The sequence below is a fragment of the Puma concolor genome, chromosome E1, assembly GCF_028749965.1.
Source record: "Puma concolor isolate L17-30 chromosome E1, mPumCon1.1.hap2, whole genome shotgun sequence".
In the NCBI taxonomy this organism is placed as follows: domain Eukaryota; kingdom Metazoa; phylum Chordata; class Mammalia; order Carnivora; family Felidae; genus Puma; species Puma concolor.
Window position 1 is genome coordinate 51,071,732 of NC_141680.1, and position 16,461 is coordinate 51,088,192.

Below are 16,461 nucleotides of genomic sequence, written 5' to 3' on the forward strand. Positions count from 1 at the left end.
ACACACCGTGTTGGGCCATTAAAATCAACGTGACAAAGACAGAAATCGTTTGCCAAAGATTTCACAACAGACTCACAGAAATGGAGGTAAATGATTAAAGAATGTAGGTCTCAGAGTTCCTTTCGAATTGTGGTATTTTACCTTCTATTTACAGAGATAAAAGTACACAGAAAAAAGGTTAATATTTAAGCACTTTTCTATTTGCAGCCCTCTTTTTAGTGGAGGAAGCCACTTTGGTGGTGCCTGTGTGAGTCATCCACAATGATTTCTCTGGTGCTCGTCTTGTTCTCGAGTTTTCTCTGCCATGTCGCCACTGCAGGCCGGAGTAAGTGCTCTTTGCTTTTGCAAATATAATTAATATATCCAACCCCCTAGTACGTGACCGGGGTCGATGATGTTAATTTAAATTCTCTTTCGGGTGGATGCCGGGGAGCCTGGATTGATACGGATTCTTCGATATTGCCACACTGAAAGCTCCTCCCTGAGATATTCAGGCAACTGAAGTCTCAAAGTTTTGACCTGTAAAATGGGGATAATGAGAGTACCCTTCAAAGGGCTGTTGAGGAGATGAGATGAGATAATTGCCTATACGGAGTATTTGGTACCGAACTTGGCAGAGTCATTATTGACGGCATTAAGTAGTTTTTTCATTTACGGGCTAGCTGAGCTTAAAAATGCAAATGTAGATTTCTTAACTAACCGCTTTGTGCTCTATTTCAGCCTGTCCCAAACCAGATGATTTACCGTTTGCCATAGTCGTTCCAGTAAAAGCATCCTATGACCCAGGGGAGCAGATAGTCTACTCTTGCCAGCCGGGCTACGTGTCCCGGGGTGGGATGAGGAGGTTTACGTGTCCTCTCACGGGAATTTGGCCCATCAACACCTTGAAGTGTATACGTAAGTCAGTGCCTTCTCTCACATGCTCCCTCCCTCATTGGGATTCTGGACATTTGTGGGGCTAACCTACCTCGTCATGCTCAGGGCACGATGAGCCAGCAGAGCCGAGGAGTGGAGGGCTGTGAAGAAACAAGAGGGCTTGGGGAGTATGTCCACTGGAGGGGAAACCAAGGGCGATGGGTGCTATTTAGAGAGGAGGAGGTGAGCATAGCCCAGAACTAGAAGAGATGTAAAAAAGAGACCTGCCGGGGGTGCTCGGATGGCTCAGTTGGTTGAGCGTCCGACTTTGGCTCAGGTCATGGGTTCAAGCCCCGTGTCAGGCTCCGTGCTGAGGGTGCAGAGCCTGCTTGGGATTCTCTCTCTCCCGCAGTCTCTGCCTCTCCCCTGCTCGCACACACACGCACTCTCTCTCAAAATAAATAAACTTAAAAAAAAAAAAAAAAAGAGACGTGCTAGGATAAAAGAGAGGGAAACACTGCAGAAGTGATAAAAAAGTGCAGATACCGGGGCGCCTGGGTGGCGCAGTCGGTTAAGCGTCCGACTTCAGCCAGGTCATGATCTCGCGGTCCGTGAGTTCGAGCCCCGCGTCGGGCTCTGGGCTGATGGCTCAGAGCCTGGAGCCTGTTTCCGATTCTGTGTCTCCCTCTCTCTCTGCCCCTCCCCCGTTCATGCTCTGTCTCTCTCTGTCCCACAAATAAATAAACGTTGAAAAAATTTAAAAAAAAAAAAAAAAGTGCAGATACCCTGAAATTTAGACAGATGCCAAAGGGACTCATGAAAAAGCAAAACATGAGGAATCATCAGATTTTTGGACTTTGCCTCAAAATGAAGGCAGATTTAACATAATCATATCATACTTTATAGTAAATATAATTATATAAACAGAATATGATTCTATAACCATAATTTATAATAAATTGTAATATTTTATATAAACATAATATAAACATTTAAGTATAAACTTATTGCTACTGCCTGATGGAGGATGGCTGCATTTCTTTATTTCTCAGAACACGGTTCTGTGGTTTACGCCAGCATTACTTTTCACAGTCAAATATTGAGCAATCAACCCAATAGAATTTCTGGCAATTTTATGTAGAAATTAAGCAGTAAAAATAACTATATGGACCTATCTGAGCTCTGGTTATTTGGTCGTAGGAACACGACCTTTGTGAAAAATCATTAATTTCATACAAGTGATTTTAGTATGCTTTTTAAAATTTTAAGAACATTTTTTAAATGGTTATTTACTTTGAGAGAGAGAGAAAGAGAGAGAGAGCATGAGCAGAGGAGGGACAGAGAGAGAGGGAGAGAGAGACAGAGATAGAGATAGATAGATAGAGAGAGAGAGAGAGAGAGAGAGAGAGAGAGAGAGAGAGAATTCCAAGCAGGCTCCATGCTGTCAGCACAAGGCTGACATGGGGCTCGATCTCATAAACCGTGAGATCATGACCTGAGCCACAATCTAGAGTCAGACACTTAACTAACTGAGCCACCCAGGTGCCCCAATTTTACTATGCTTTTTGACTGAAAAAGGACTAAATGTTATTTTTAATGGAAAACAGTTATAACATTACAGGGGAAATGTTTTATTTAAATCAGCCATAATCTGAAATAGTAACAATTTTATTTTTTTTCAAGTTACTCTCCACCTATAGTTTTGCATCACTGCAGTGAGTAGGTACCATTTTGCATTTTTCTATTTTCGTCAGCATAGCACGAACACCGACTATCACGGTCTTTGTAATTCATATTTTGCTGGCTACATAAGAGTTCAACTGTTGATTTCTCACAATTAGTCAAATCAGTCACCGGATGGTAAACGTTTAGCCTGTCCAATTTTTGTTATTTGAGGTGAAATGAGCCCCTTTGGGGCATTAGTTATCGTTTAACTAATTTTGCGTAATTTTCTTAGAATAGTTATCAGCAGAGTTATTGGATCAAAGAACAGGAGTGAGTGTATATGGTTTTATTTTAATGAAAACTTCTATAAATTAAAATGTACTTTTCTATCTTCAATTTACAGCCAGAGTATGTCCTTTCGCTGGAATCTTAGAAAATGGAGCTGTACGCTACACAACTTTTGAATATCCCAACAGCATCAGTTTTTCTTGCAACACCGGGTAAAGACTTCTAACAGATGTGGAAGAACATTTCTGTGCCCTTCAGCTAAATATCGAGGCATATTTAATTTGTAGCCTTCAGCCTGGACTTGCTGAAAACAAATCGATTTTAGTCCTGCTTTTAACTATACCGCAGTGGTGTTGGGATGGGGTAAGGGATGGAGAATATAACAGCTAGTAAAATATGAAGTCACTAGTGTATCAAACTTTCCTTCTCCTGATTAATTACTCATCTGAGGAGGTACATTGGAACGCTTAAAACTGGATGATAATTCTTTATAATCTCTGAGACAAATCTTGGCATGAGGGTTTAAATAGTTTAGGATTTGGACTTGGGCTTTAGTTATGAACCTGATTTGATTGACTGGCTTGGGAGTCTCTAGAAGGTTCTTTGGAGAAGGTTGGGAGCATGATGATGTAGAACATAGTTCTGTCAATCCTCACATGATACAGTACAGGATCCCCAGCAAGAAAGCACATACGGTCGGTCATATAGCTCATTTGCCTTACGAGCAAAGACAGTGGTGTTTGAGCAAAGACAGTGCTATGAGCACATAACAGTGTTATGAGCAAAGACAGTGACGTTGTTAATTGCATGTTGTTTGCACATTAGGGTAAAGTTTTACTTAGGGTTCTTGTTTGGGATTGGAAATTAAGAAATACTATGTGTGAAAGAGAAATGGACTCCTTTCATCTGAACACCAATTAACTGTGGGCCTGATAAAAAAGGACCTTGAAACGATTGGCTTTGAGGAGACAATGCTATATTTTCAGTGGAAATGTACTGCACTGTTTTTACCCATTTGTGTCTGTGGAGTGAATAGTTTTGGAAAATGAATAGTAGCCATAGCTCAGTTTGATTCACTTTTGGGGGGTTTGGTTTCTACATGCACATCTACAGAGCACTCTCGTTCCTCAGTGAGTCCCCCTGCAGCCCTGAGGTGGGAGATTTGATGAACCTCCAGTGAGTGCTGAGCTCCTCAGGGAAACTGCATTACAAAATGGGGAAGCCGTCAGCAGCATTAATCTGAAGCAGTGCTCAGCGGAGAAGACATTTGAGGTGCCATCGATGGATCATTTTACTGCTTGATGGATTACATGTTCTTTTTGCAGGTTTTATCTGAGCGGAGCTAGTTCTGCTAAATGCACTGAGGAGGGAAGATGGAGTGTTGACCTTCCTGTCTGTGCTCGTGAGTCTGTGGGCCCCCCGTTATGGGGAGAGCGATTAGCTGGTGTGCCTGGGACTTTGCTGGTTTTAGCACCGTACCTTCCAAGCCCTGGAAATCCTTCCATCCTGGCTCCATTCGATGGCCGCTCATCCTTCTGGGGAGGGTTCATCTGGATAATCCTCTTATCTCAGAGGATGTAACAACCCCTTTGGACTGACAACAGGGGAGCGTTCTAGTCGTGAACACATTTGTATCCCCCACCTGGTAGAGGCAGGGATACCTGGGTTTACTCATTCTGTCACTATCGCGGTGGTTTGGCAAGAGCTTGGATTTGTGTGGCATTGGTCAATCAGGGACAGCCACCATTTGACTAGAAGAACTGGAAACAGTGAGATCAAACATCTTCTTCCCAGTCTGGAACCTCATTCACTCATGTATTCATTCACCCATTTATGTATTCTATAACCGTGTAGTGGGGACCCCACACGTGCCATAGCATGTTCTCAGCACTGAGGCTACATGGCTAATGGAGACTTCGGTCTGCCCTTAGCAAGCGTGTCTAGCGATGAGGGAGAGACGGAAGCAACCTTAGCAGGGAGCTTAGACTCCATCAAAGGGCCTTGGATCATAGGAGCAGAGTGGGATTCCTTCAAAAAACACTGCTGGTTTGTTCCGGGGACATTCACCCGTGCAACTAGTGTTGGCTCTGGGCATTGCTTACATAGGAAGGGATGCTCTGATGTTCCCTAACTCGTGATTCATAGGAGTCCCATCTTTGCCCAGGGGGCCCACGCATTCCAATAACGGTTATGGTTCTTGAACATTCCAGAGAGGTCTGTCCTAGCAAAAGCCAGTGAAAAAGTAAAGCAATTTCAAATAAATGGTAGTTTAAGGAAATGTGAACTACCAAAAAAAAAAAGTGTTTTTTAAGGATAAATTAAGTAGAGTATTTTACTCATTGGTAAGAATCACCATGGTTCTTTTTTTTTTTTTTAATTTTTTTAAATGTCTTTATTTTTGAGACAGAGAGAGAGAGAGACAGACAGACAGACAGACAGAACGTGAGCAGGAGAGGGGTAGAGAGAGAGGGAGACACAGAATCCAAAGGAGGCTCCAGGCTCTGAGCTGTCAGCACAGAGCCCGACGCGAGGCTCAAACTTGTGAACTGTGAGATCATGACCTGCACCGAAATCGAATGCTTAACCGACCGAGCCACCCAGGTGCCCCAGAATCACCACGGTTCTTATAGTTTCCCTCATAAGCAGATTTATATTGATTATGTAAAGTCACTTTTTCTTCTTGGTTGCAAACACGAAGCCTACTTTCGGTGCAGCCTAATCTAAATGAGTGCTTCTCACACTTTACTGTACATGTGAATCACCTGGACATCTTGTTAAAATGCAGTTTCCGATTCATGGGTCTGGGGTCAGGTCTGAGCTTCTGGAGTTCTAAGAAGTTTCCAGGCAAAGCCCATGCTGCTGGTTTACGGATCACACTTTGAGCAGCAGGGAGCTAGATAATCCAAATGAAATCACATCCCCGTCTGCACTAACTTCCTGGACTTATTGAAACCTTTCCATCTTAGTCAGGTCAGGATGACAGCCCCTGTGTCTCCACATAAAGCCACTTATGTGAGCTCCATACATACAGAGGGCAAAAGCAGGACATATTCAGTAGGAACAAAGAAACATGAACTAGCAGTGGGACGTCGAAGTCACAAATGACTTTGTACTGAGTGCCATCATCAGCAATTAATGCAGGATGGTCCTCTACCAATTCTGACTTCCAGAAACATCTTCCAAGGTAGCATTTGGATCAAAGACTTATGGAAACGTATGCATCGTGTTACTGTCACAGACAATATTGACAAGACTTGGATTTACTTCATTTTTTTTTTTTTTTTTTTAGTTTTTTGACTGATACAGACATCTGATTTTCAGATCATATTTTCCTTTTTGACTTCTACAATTGGTTATTTTTACCCTAGCATTTGATCAAATTTTGCATTTTCTCAAGTTAATCTTTGTTTGTTTTTTCTTTTTTTCCATTCTGGAAAGAGTATCTTTAAACGACTCAGCTATTTTCATAAAAGTGATTGTTCCTTCTTTTTCCAGCTGTAACCTGCCCTCCACCAGCGATACCTAAGTTTGCAACACTTAGTGTTTATCAGCCATTGGCTGGAAACAACTCCATTTATGGAAACAAGGCCGTCTTTGAATGCTTGCCACACTATGCCATGTTTGGAAATGATACAGTTACCTGCACAGCACACGGAAATTGGACTACATTACCAGAATGCAGAGGTAGGTGCAATGACAAGACAAAATTAGCATGACAGTGTAGAATCCCATTTTTGAAAAGTATGGAAAATTCCATGATCGTTGAGTGTTTCCGGCGGCCTTTTCCAAGAAATGTTTATTGGCATCCACCATGCGGATAGGTGTTGGGGATACCGGCTGAATGAAACCTGGCTTCTCACCCCAGAAGAGTTATATATAATGCAATGACCTGTCTGGGGCCACCTGGGAGAGCTTCCCAGAGACGTGGAGAATGAGCGGAAGGCATGCCACAGGGCTACAGGATGTGGAAAGTCAGGGAGGTGTGAAACAACAGGGTGTGTGCACGGACAGCTGGATATCATGGTGAGGTTGGTCAAGAGAAGCCAGCGTTATAGTGGGGGGTCCTGGGAGACGAAGGTGAAAAACTGGGCTGTAGTCAGATCACTACAAGCTTTTATGGTGTCCCTAAATTTAAGAATCACGAGAATATTCGATTTAAAAAATTGTCAAAATTCTTCCCCTTTTAAATTGACCTATCATTGCTATCTTTGAATTTGTCGACCGCAAACCAAGTAAACAAATTGTGGAGTTTATCACGCCCACCAGGAATTATACTAAGGAGTGCTACTTTCTCCTATGGTAGATATTATAGATATCTCTCGAATGATTCAAAACATAAGTGCTTTTTATCATGGGGAACTACTACTAATAATACCTAGCACCTTTTGTGGGACTTAAATCCTGGGCCACATACTGGTCTCATGTTGTACATGTGTCACCTCATTTAATTCTCCCGAGTCCTAAGCACTAGGTTCTTTTTTTTCTTCTTCAACCTTTCACCTAGATGTATCAACTGTCAGCATGTTGTGACTTTCTCTGTCTCCCTCTCTCTTTCCATAGACAGATGCTTTTTCTTTCTGAACCATCTGAAAATAAAGTGACACATCTTGACATAAATACTTACCCATAATACTTCAGCACGAATGTCCTGAGAACAAGAACATTGTCACTGTTGACAAGACATTTACCGTGTGTTCCATTATTACCAATAATAACTTGGGCTATTATAATAATATAAACAACAACATTTATGTCATATGCAAATTTACCCCAACTGACCGGGAAGTGTTTTTTATCCATGTGTTTTGTTTTACGTGGGGTCTCGTCAAGAATCACACATGCGGTTTAGTCTCCTTCGGTTAAGAATGATCACTTGCCTTTTTAGTTGTCTTTCCTAGACATTTTTCAAGAGTACGGGCTAGTTGCCTTGTAGAATGTTCCATAATCTGAATCTGGTTGATTAGATTCAAGTTAAATGGTTTTGTTAAGATTCTTTGATAATCCTCGACTTAGTCAGTTACGACATTGGGGGTTGTAAACCAGCACTTTCAATCTTTTCTTCTATTTTTAATTAGCTTGCGTTCTTCCATAGACAAGGGCTTTTCTTTTCTTCCTTGGGCTGTTTTTGTTTGTTTGTTTGAAGTATTATTATAGACCCAAGGATTCAAGGGCCAGGAAGCAGCACCATGTTTTTTCTTCACATTTCATGCTGGCTTCTCGTATAGACTGAAGACATTCATAAGAATTAGATTTAACATTTGAAATCCAATAATGGTGTGCTAGTATGCGTGGAGGGAGTCTTTGTGTTTTAATTTCATGGTTTGTTGATTAAAAGAGACGGACTCTTTTTTTTTTTTTTTTCTTTTTTCAAACCCACCCTCTTAGACTGCATGGAGACGAAGTATGGAATAAATAATACCCTGTGATTGTATAAGATCCCAAAGAACTTGGTAGCTCACTGACTTACTTTCAAAGCATTGTTGCTTCTTTTTTTAATATCTACAGGCTTGTGAGCTTAAGATAAGAGGGACAGAATTAAGCACATAGAAATTCTATTGCAGCTACAGGAGCACCCAGTGACTCAATGGGGGTAATGGTGACTGGAATGTAACTATTTCATAACCGACAGTCTACTATTTATCATACTAATATGTTTTATTGAATGCACTTTTTAGAAGTAAAATGCCCATTCCCATCAAGACCAGACAATGGGTTTGTGAACTACCCTGCAAAACAAATGCTTTATTACAAGGATAAAGCCACCTATGGTTGCCATGATACATATGTCTTGGATGGCCCACAAGAAGTAGAATGTAACAAATCTGGAAACTGGTCCGCTCAGCCAAGTTGTAAAGGTATGAGATATGGGTGTGGTCTTCACACATCTTGAATTTATCCAGTGGCTTGCCCTCACTTGCCATTTTTTGGTTCCAATCATTTTCTACTTGTTGCTCAGACTTCCTTCACGGTTATTGGTATGTGAAGGACTTTAGGACTCACATGGGCACGGGGGAGCTTCGTGCTTAGCAAGCTTGTTTGAGATGAGACTGTGGGAGATAAACAGATCCTTTGCAAGCACTGATCCCATGGTGGAGGATTGTATGGGTTTCCTGCGCGCGTCCTTTTCTGCTTTGTTCGAGTGCAGGTTCTGCTCGTCGTTGCAAAAACCAACCACACATTAAAAGCTTGTTCGGGGCGCCTGGGTGGCGCAGTCGGTTAAGCGTCCGACTTCAGCCAGGTCACGATCTCGCGGTCCGTGAGTTCGAGCCCCGTGTCAGGCTCTGGGCTGATGGCTCGGAGCCTGGAGCCTGTTTCCGATTCTGTGTCTCCCTCTCTCTCTGCCCCTCCCCTGTTCATGCTCTGCCTCTCTCTGTCCCAAAAATAAATAAAAAACGTTGAAAAAAAAATTTAAAAAATAAAAGCTAGTTCAAGGAAATGAGGGTTTATCATAAATGAGCAACAGGCAATCACGTGGACATTGAAGGTGAGGAAATGGAATACAACTGGTCCTCCGGAGGATTGAAAATCAGGCCCCATTTCTACTCTTTCCATATCTCAGTGGCCCTGTGGTCTCTCTCATCTCCATGTGTCCCTGCTTCGTCACCTCAAACCTGGCTGACTCTGGCGGACGTCTCAACCAAAGACTTATCACTAACGGGCGTCTTTTCCTGGAAACGCTGGTTCCTTTTGAACTAGGTGTCTGTCCTTGATCCTGTGTCATGCGTATGCAAAGGACAACCTGGCACTATATTTCTGCTCAGGTTGCTGCGGGGCTGGGCAGCTTGAGCAGAAAAGGAAGTTAGGCACAGCAGGAAAAATGATGTATAATTAGTGTCTTAGGTTGGAGTCCCCTCAAAGCAGAGCCTGAGACAGGGATTCAAGTGTAGATGATTTATTCAGTGAGTGTCTCAGGAGAGAGTGAGGCCGGTGGAATAGAGTAGGGCACTGCTTCTCAAACTTCACTGTGCCCCAGAATCACCGGGGGGCTTATTTAAACACAGAGTTTCTGATTCAGTAGATATGGGATAGCACCTGAGAATTTGCATTTTTACCAAGTTCCCAAGTGCTGCTGCTGCGGATCCAGAGACGACGTTTTGAACAAACATGTGGTCTCAGCTGGAGTCTAGTTTCAGTTGCATGCTCTTGGGAGCTGCTGGACCATGAATTCTACCCCAGAGTTGATCCCACCAAAAAGCATCGGGACCTGCTTTCTGTATTCCTCTTATCAGTCGTCATTGGCTAAAGGCTGTTCCCTCGGTGTGGGGACTGATTTGCTCCCAGGAGAGGTGGCTCCCTTAAGGCTGAGGGCAATGTTTCAGAGAAAGGAGCATCTGTGAGCTGTTATCAGCCAACTCTCACAGTGGCTGATGGATGGTGGCACTGCCTCAATGAATGGGATCTAAGTGGGACAGTGGAGGTTTATATGAAATGGCAGTATCTGATGGAAGTCCTTTTTCACTGGAGCTAAAATCTGATGCGTCTGTGTTGACCTTCTTAGGTGGCTGCTGCGGGGGGAGCAAAGGCCATCTTGGAAGCCGTAATTAACGGTTCTGTTAATAAACAACTGCTACCAGCAATGACACTGACATACTCACTAGGAACATTCTTGGAATCTTCTTGTCTTGAGCAACTTGTCTCCATTGCACTAATCTATTGGTTCAAATGCTGCATTGTCCCCAGAAGGACTAACTGAACTCCTAAGTCTTGATTACAGATATTCTCTCTTTCAGCTTCTTGCAAATTATCTGTTAAAAAAGCTACTGTGCTACACCAAGGAGAGAGAGTAAAGCTTCAAGAGAAATTTAAGGATGGAATGCTACATGGTGAAAAGGTTTCTTTCTTCTGCAAAAATAAGGAAAAAAAATGTAGCTATACAGAGGATGCTCAGTGTATAGATGGTACCATTGAAATCCCCAAATGCTTCAAGGGTAAGTCTTACACTGGTACTTTTAGTAGGATTCCACTTGACCCTCACCATAATAAGTACTTGTATTACATAATGGTTATAAGAAGCCATGTCAGTTTGGCCACTGGATTTTTAAAAAGAGAGCACGGGCTGGAGGAAAGAGCAGGACGAAGCGATAAAACGATCCTTTCCTCCGCTTGCGTTAACATTCTCCTTTCCGATTCTTTCCCTTACAATTCAGGGTTGCGGTTTTAGTCAATGAATGTTGAGGTGAATTATGCAATCTTGTATAATTCCAGGTTAAGCTCGAATCATAACAGTAATAACATTGAATGAAATATTGAATACTAACAATATTTACCACCTCTTGTTCCCCGATTATAGAGAACTCATCCCAGTTACAAAGTAACTCATGGTAATGGTAATTGGAATACAGATCTTCTAACATTTTTTTTCCCCCTTTCGTCAGCAATTCCCAGAGTTTGAAAAGTATCCAGTAGAGCAAAGTATTCATTAGAGCAAAAATATTTTAAGGAAGATGGGATTATCTTTGTGTGAGATAAAGAAGTGTATAATGAGCAGGCTTTAGAACGGCCAACCTTTACAGTTTTCAGGGTTAGCGTTTAAATATCTCTGTCACTGTGAAGGAAGAGGCCAGAGGCTGAAGCTATTATTGGCTCCAAATTTAGAAGTGCTCCAAGAATGTTGACAGCCCTAAATTGGGCAGGGAGGTTAGAGAAGAGAGGGGTTTGAGAAGTGACCAGCTAGAGACGGAGAAGGGAAGGATAACTAGTAAACCAAATCCACTTCGGAGGTTTGATTATCAGAGATATCCATGCCGTGGAGTAAGCTCTCCAAGAGTGACAGTTATTCTAATCACAAATAGTCAGAAATGCACTGGATAAATTGTTGTTTTTCAAAATATAGCCGAGCCCTGGTGAGATGTGAAATACTGAAATTGACAAAGGACATTAAGCCTAGTGCAAATCAGTACACAAAATATTACAAGAGGATAATTAAAAAAAAAAAAAAAAAAAACAACAAAACACCAAACAGAGCTTTGTTGATGTATTTCTTCGGGCTATTGTCTCTTACAGTGTTCAGACAGACCCGTGCTGTTAGTGCATGGGAGAATAAATAAAAGGCTGATACAATGTTGTTTTTTTTTCTTTTAATCTTGACTGTCAGAGTTACACAGAACCTTTTATTTTCTCTCTTGGATGTGCGTGCCTTATCATCTCCGTGATGTTTTCTGCCATCACTTCAACCTTTAACATAAATGGTTTTATTCACAAAAATATAAATGGCTTTATTCATATAATTAAATTTTTTCCACACGTTTGTGCAACGTATTTGATTTGGCTTAGCTACTTGCCAAATTTAAGAAATGATTGTTCCTCTTAGAATCTTTGTCTTTTCCTTCCCAAACAGAACATAGCTCTCTGGCTTTCTGGAAAACCGATGCATCCGATGTGAAGCCGTGCTAAACGGGTTTACAGAGTCAAAATGAACTGCCACGCTTGTATCGGTGTTTGTCCAAGGAACATAACGGAAGTGGGAAAATAAAGTGACTGAACTTATTGCCTCTGTCACTGTGGCCTGGTGGCTGACTTCACTTATGTTAGCTGGGTCAAAAACACAAATACGCGGAACAGGGCTAAGAAAGGGAAAGTGTACCCGATTATCCAGAAACTCCATTCCCCTCTCCCTCACTGTACTCTCAAATGCTTTCACCTAAGACAACTGCAGTATTTTTCATAGAATGATCCAGAGAACCGTCACATGAGCCCTCGGCTCTGCCTGGCGGTCTTAGTGCATTTTTCTAGTTTGTTCACTCCCTTCCTCTCCAACATGGCTACGTCTCTTCTAAACCCTGCTCAAACCACCTTCTCTCCCCTCTCTCTCTTGATATTCTTTTTTTTTTTTTCAACGTTGATTTATTTTTGGGACAGAGAGAGACAGAGCATGAACGGGGGAGGGGCAGAGAGAGAGAGGGAGACACAGAATCGGAAACAGGCTCCAGGCTCCGAGCCATCAGCCCAGAGCCCGACGCGGGGCTCGAACTCACGGACCGAGAGATCGTGACCTGGCTGAAGTCGGACGCTTAACCGATGGAGCCACCCAGGCGCCCCTCTCTCCTGATATTCTTGCTCCTATGTCACCAAGAAAATAGAAGACCTTAGAAAAAAATCTTCCCAAGACCAAATCTGTCAACTTAGCCAGGATCTGTACCAGGTTCCTTGCCCTCCATCTTGTTGCCGTGGATAAACTCTTGAGTTCCCATCTGAGGGCAAACCTTATTCACTGGACCTCATGCTCCTTCTCCTACTGAAGGACTTTGCCCCCGCCCTGAGCAATATTACATTTTAATTTTTTTTTTTCCATTCTGTTGGACCATTTCTATCAGTATATAAATGTACAGTGATATGACCCATGACAAAAATCCTTCCTGTTGACTGACATCTTCTTCTAGCTACTGCCCCAGGGTCTCTTTATTCCCAGTTTACAAAAGTCCTGAAAAAAGTTGTTTCCCTTTGCCAGCTCCACAAATATTACCCCTCACTACTCTTGAAATCTATCTCCCTGGGGGCGCCTGGGTGGCGCAGTCGGTTAAGCGTCCGACTTCAGCTCAGGTCACGATCTCGCGGTCCGTGAGTTCGAGCCCCGCGTCGGGCTCTGGGCTGATGGCTCGGAGCCTGGAGCCTGTTTCCGATTCTGTGTCTCCCTCTCTCTCTCTGCCCCTCCCCCGTTCATGCTCTGTCTCTCTCTGTCCCAAAAATAAATAAACGTTGAAAAAAAAAAATTTAAAAAAAAAAAAAAAAAAAAGAAATCTATCTCCCTGTAGCTATTTCCTAACTGATGCTTCTTCATCAGGATTTGACCTGCTTCCCTGTGGGGGTGTGGGGGGTGGGGCAGATTTCATCTACAAGAGGTTTCTCTGTTCTTCCTCCTTTCCTTCCCTCCCAGGTGGTCATTCAAAGTCTCCACAATCCCATTCGTAGCCTTAAAAAACAATTTTGCTTTTTCTTCCTCAATCCTTTCCTTCTGTATTTATTATCTATGCCTCCTTCTCTCTCTGGGTATTAGAGGTTGGGTCTGAGACTGTTGTACCTCCCTTCATAAACCGAAAAGTCCTATTTTAGGATTTTGCTGAACAAAAGAGCCATCCACTCTGGACTTCCTCGCTTAGCACAAAGTTTTAGACCGACTGTCTTCTTTAACTTGCTACATATTAATTTTCAAATGGGCCTCTCCCTCATTCCACCTCACAGGTCTAGGAATGGCAAGACAGCAGTAAAAGTTTTAGAACATCTCCTCCTGCCCTAGACATGATCGCAAGGTTTGTTCCAGAAAAGGAAAGAATATATATATATATATATTCTTATATATATATATATATATATATATATACATATTCTTATATATATATATATATATACATACATATATGTATGTATATTCTTATATACATATTCTTATATTCTTATATACATATACATCTTATATTCTTATATACATATACATCTTATATTCTTATATACATATACATCTTATATTCTTATATACATATACATATTCTTATATTCTTATATACATATATATACATACATATATGTATATATGTATATATATACATACATATATGTATATATATGTATATATTATATATATATGTATATATGTATACATATATATATTTAAATTTTTTTAACGTTGTATTTATTTTTGAGACAGAGAGAGACAGAGCATGAGCAGGGGAGGGGCAGAGAGAGAGGGAGACACAGAATCTGGAGGAGGCTCCAGGCGCTGAGCTGTCAGCACAGAGCCCGACGCGGGGCTCGAACTCACAAACTGCAAGATCATGACCTGAGCTGAAGTTGGATGCTTAACCGAATGAGCCACCCAGACGCCCCAAGAATATATATATATATATTTTATTATCCTCCCCTTGGTTGAAAATACTTTTCCACTTAATTTTATTATTTCAAAATTTCAAAATACATAGAAAAAAATTTAAATTGCTCACTTTCCCTCAGCTCACTTAACAGAGCTAGGAAGCAGTGAAAGTCAGTAATGATTTTCTTTGGCATCTGGTGGTTGGTTACTGGGGACCTTTGTAATGTAGAACTGAGCTCTAGGACCTTTTGCTCAATCTCTGAGAGCCTTTTAATGAAAACTCAAAATTAAGCTTTCCTGTTCTTTTACAAGGTCATTAACCTACTGGGATCAGCAAAGACATAATCCAGAATTTTTGAAGTCCTATAGTCCAGCTTATACCCAATGAAGGAACATACCCAATGGAGGATTCTTTACTTAAGTATTTATTTCCCATGACCTATTTCAAGGGTATGATCAGTAGGATATGTGGCCACTTAGAATGGGTGGTGGTCCTTACTGGGGGCTGGGATGGGGAGTTGGGACTCGAAGCCCCCTGATGTATCATATACCAGGCACTCCCCTTCAGTTGTTAAACTGTGTGAAAGCAGGATGGGAGGTCTTATGGGAAGAGCTGGTGGCCTCACAGTTGGTACTCAGAACTTTTGGGCAACAGCCATCTACCAATTGGTGGAAGCTTTTCAATATTATTTCATTGAAGCAATACCTGCTTTCAAGAAGATTTGGGACATCTGGATGTTGAAAGGACACAAACAACATAAAAATAAACCACACAGGGGTGCCTGTGTGGCTCAGAGGGAGAGAGAGAGAGAATCCCAAGCAGGCTTTGCCTTGCCAGTGTGGAGCCCAACGTGGGGCTTGAACCCATGAACCATGAGATCATGACCCGAGCCGAAATCAAAAGTTGGACGCTTAACTGACTGAGCCACCCAGGTGCCCCATGCTGAGCAGAATTTAATGAAGTCCAGCCTATCAATGATTTTTTTCATGGATTGTGTCTTTGACATTGGACCTACAAAAAGAGTTACTATACCCAAGATCATCTAGATTTGCTCCTGTGTTATCTTCTCGGAGTTTTATAGTTTTTCATTTTACATTTAGGTCTAAGAGCTATTTTAAGTTAAGTTTAGTGATGGATAAGATCTGTGTCTAGATTAATCTTTTTGCATGTGGATGTCCATTTATTCCGGTACCATTTATTGAAAATGACTATCCCTGTTCCATTGAATTGCCTTTGCTTCTTTATCAAAGAGCAGTGGAATGTATTTACAGTGGTCTATTTCTGGGCACTCTATTCTGTTCCCTTGATTTGTCTATTGTTTTGCCAATACCACACTCTCTTGATTACTGTAGTTTCGCGTCTGTTATTTGCTAACACCCAGTGTTCACAATGCCCAAAGTTCCCGAGCCTAGCACTCCAATTAAAAACCAATTTTTTTTAAATGTTTATTTTTGAGACAGAGAGAGACAGAGTGCGAGCAGGGGAGGGGCAGAGAGCAAGGGAAACACAGTATCCAAGGCAGGCTCCAGGCTCTGAGCTGTCAGCACAGAGCCCGACGCGCGGTTCGAACCCACGAACCATGAGATCATGACCTGAGCTGAAGTCAGCTGCTTAAGTGACTGAGCCACCAGGCGCCCCTCCAATTTGAAACCTACAGTAAGTCTTTGCTTCCCACCGCCTGAGGCAGGTGAGCCTGCTCCACAAAGAACCTCCTAGAATCTAGTAGGTTTGTTGAGGATGGCCTTCTGTACCATTTTGCTCATTGGGAGGCATTTCAGGCTGCTAGATAAGCTTGGTTTCCTGAAAAATTAATCAGAGCAGGCTTTGAAGCTTAGACCATAGCATCGAG

General features: G+C 42.1%; 1 protein-coding gene across 1 annotated transcript; it reads left to right on the forward strand.

Moving 5' to 3' along the window:
• Positions 1–201: 201 nt before the first annotated feature.
• On the forward strand, positions 202–12,306 carry APOH (apolipoprotein H). Its single transcript, XM_025927709.2, has 8 exons — positions 202–325; positions 721–897; positions 2,924–3,020; positions 4,134–4,210; positions 6,304–6,492; positions 8,484–8,663; positions 10,539–10,736; positions 12,146–12,306. Exons 1-8 carry the CDS (start codon positions 262–264, stop codon positions 12,199–12,201), a joined length of 1,038 nt encoding a protein of 345 aa, XP_025783494.2. The 5' UTR covers positions 202–261; the 3' UTR covers positions 12,202–12,306.
• Positions 12,307–16,461: the final 4,155 nt, after the last annotated feature.

Excerpts from the sequence above, each read along its gene's own strand:
- APOH (XM_025927709.2), top strand. The coding sequence starts at position 262 with ATGATTTCTCTGGTGCTCGTCTTGTTCTCGAGTTTTCTCTGCCATGTC. Across the intron at positions 8,664-10,538 it reads CGCTCAGCCAAGTTGTAAAG|CTTCTTGCAAATTATCTGTT; the intron begins GTATGAGATATG and ends TCTCTCTTTCAG. Across the intron at positions 10,737-12,145 it reads AATCCCCAAATGCTTCAAGG|AACATAGCTCTCTGGCTTTC; the intron begins GTAAGTCTTACA and ends CTTCCCAAACAG.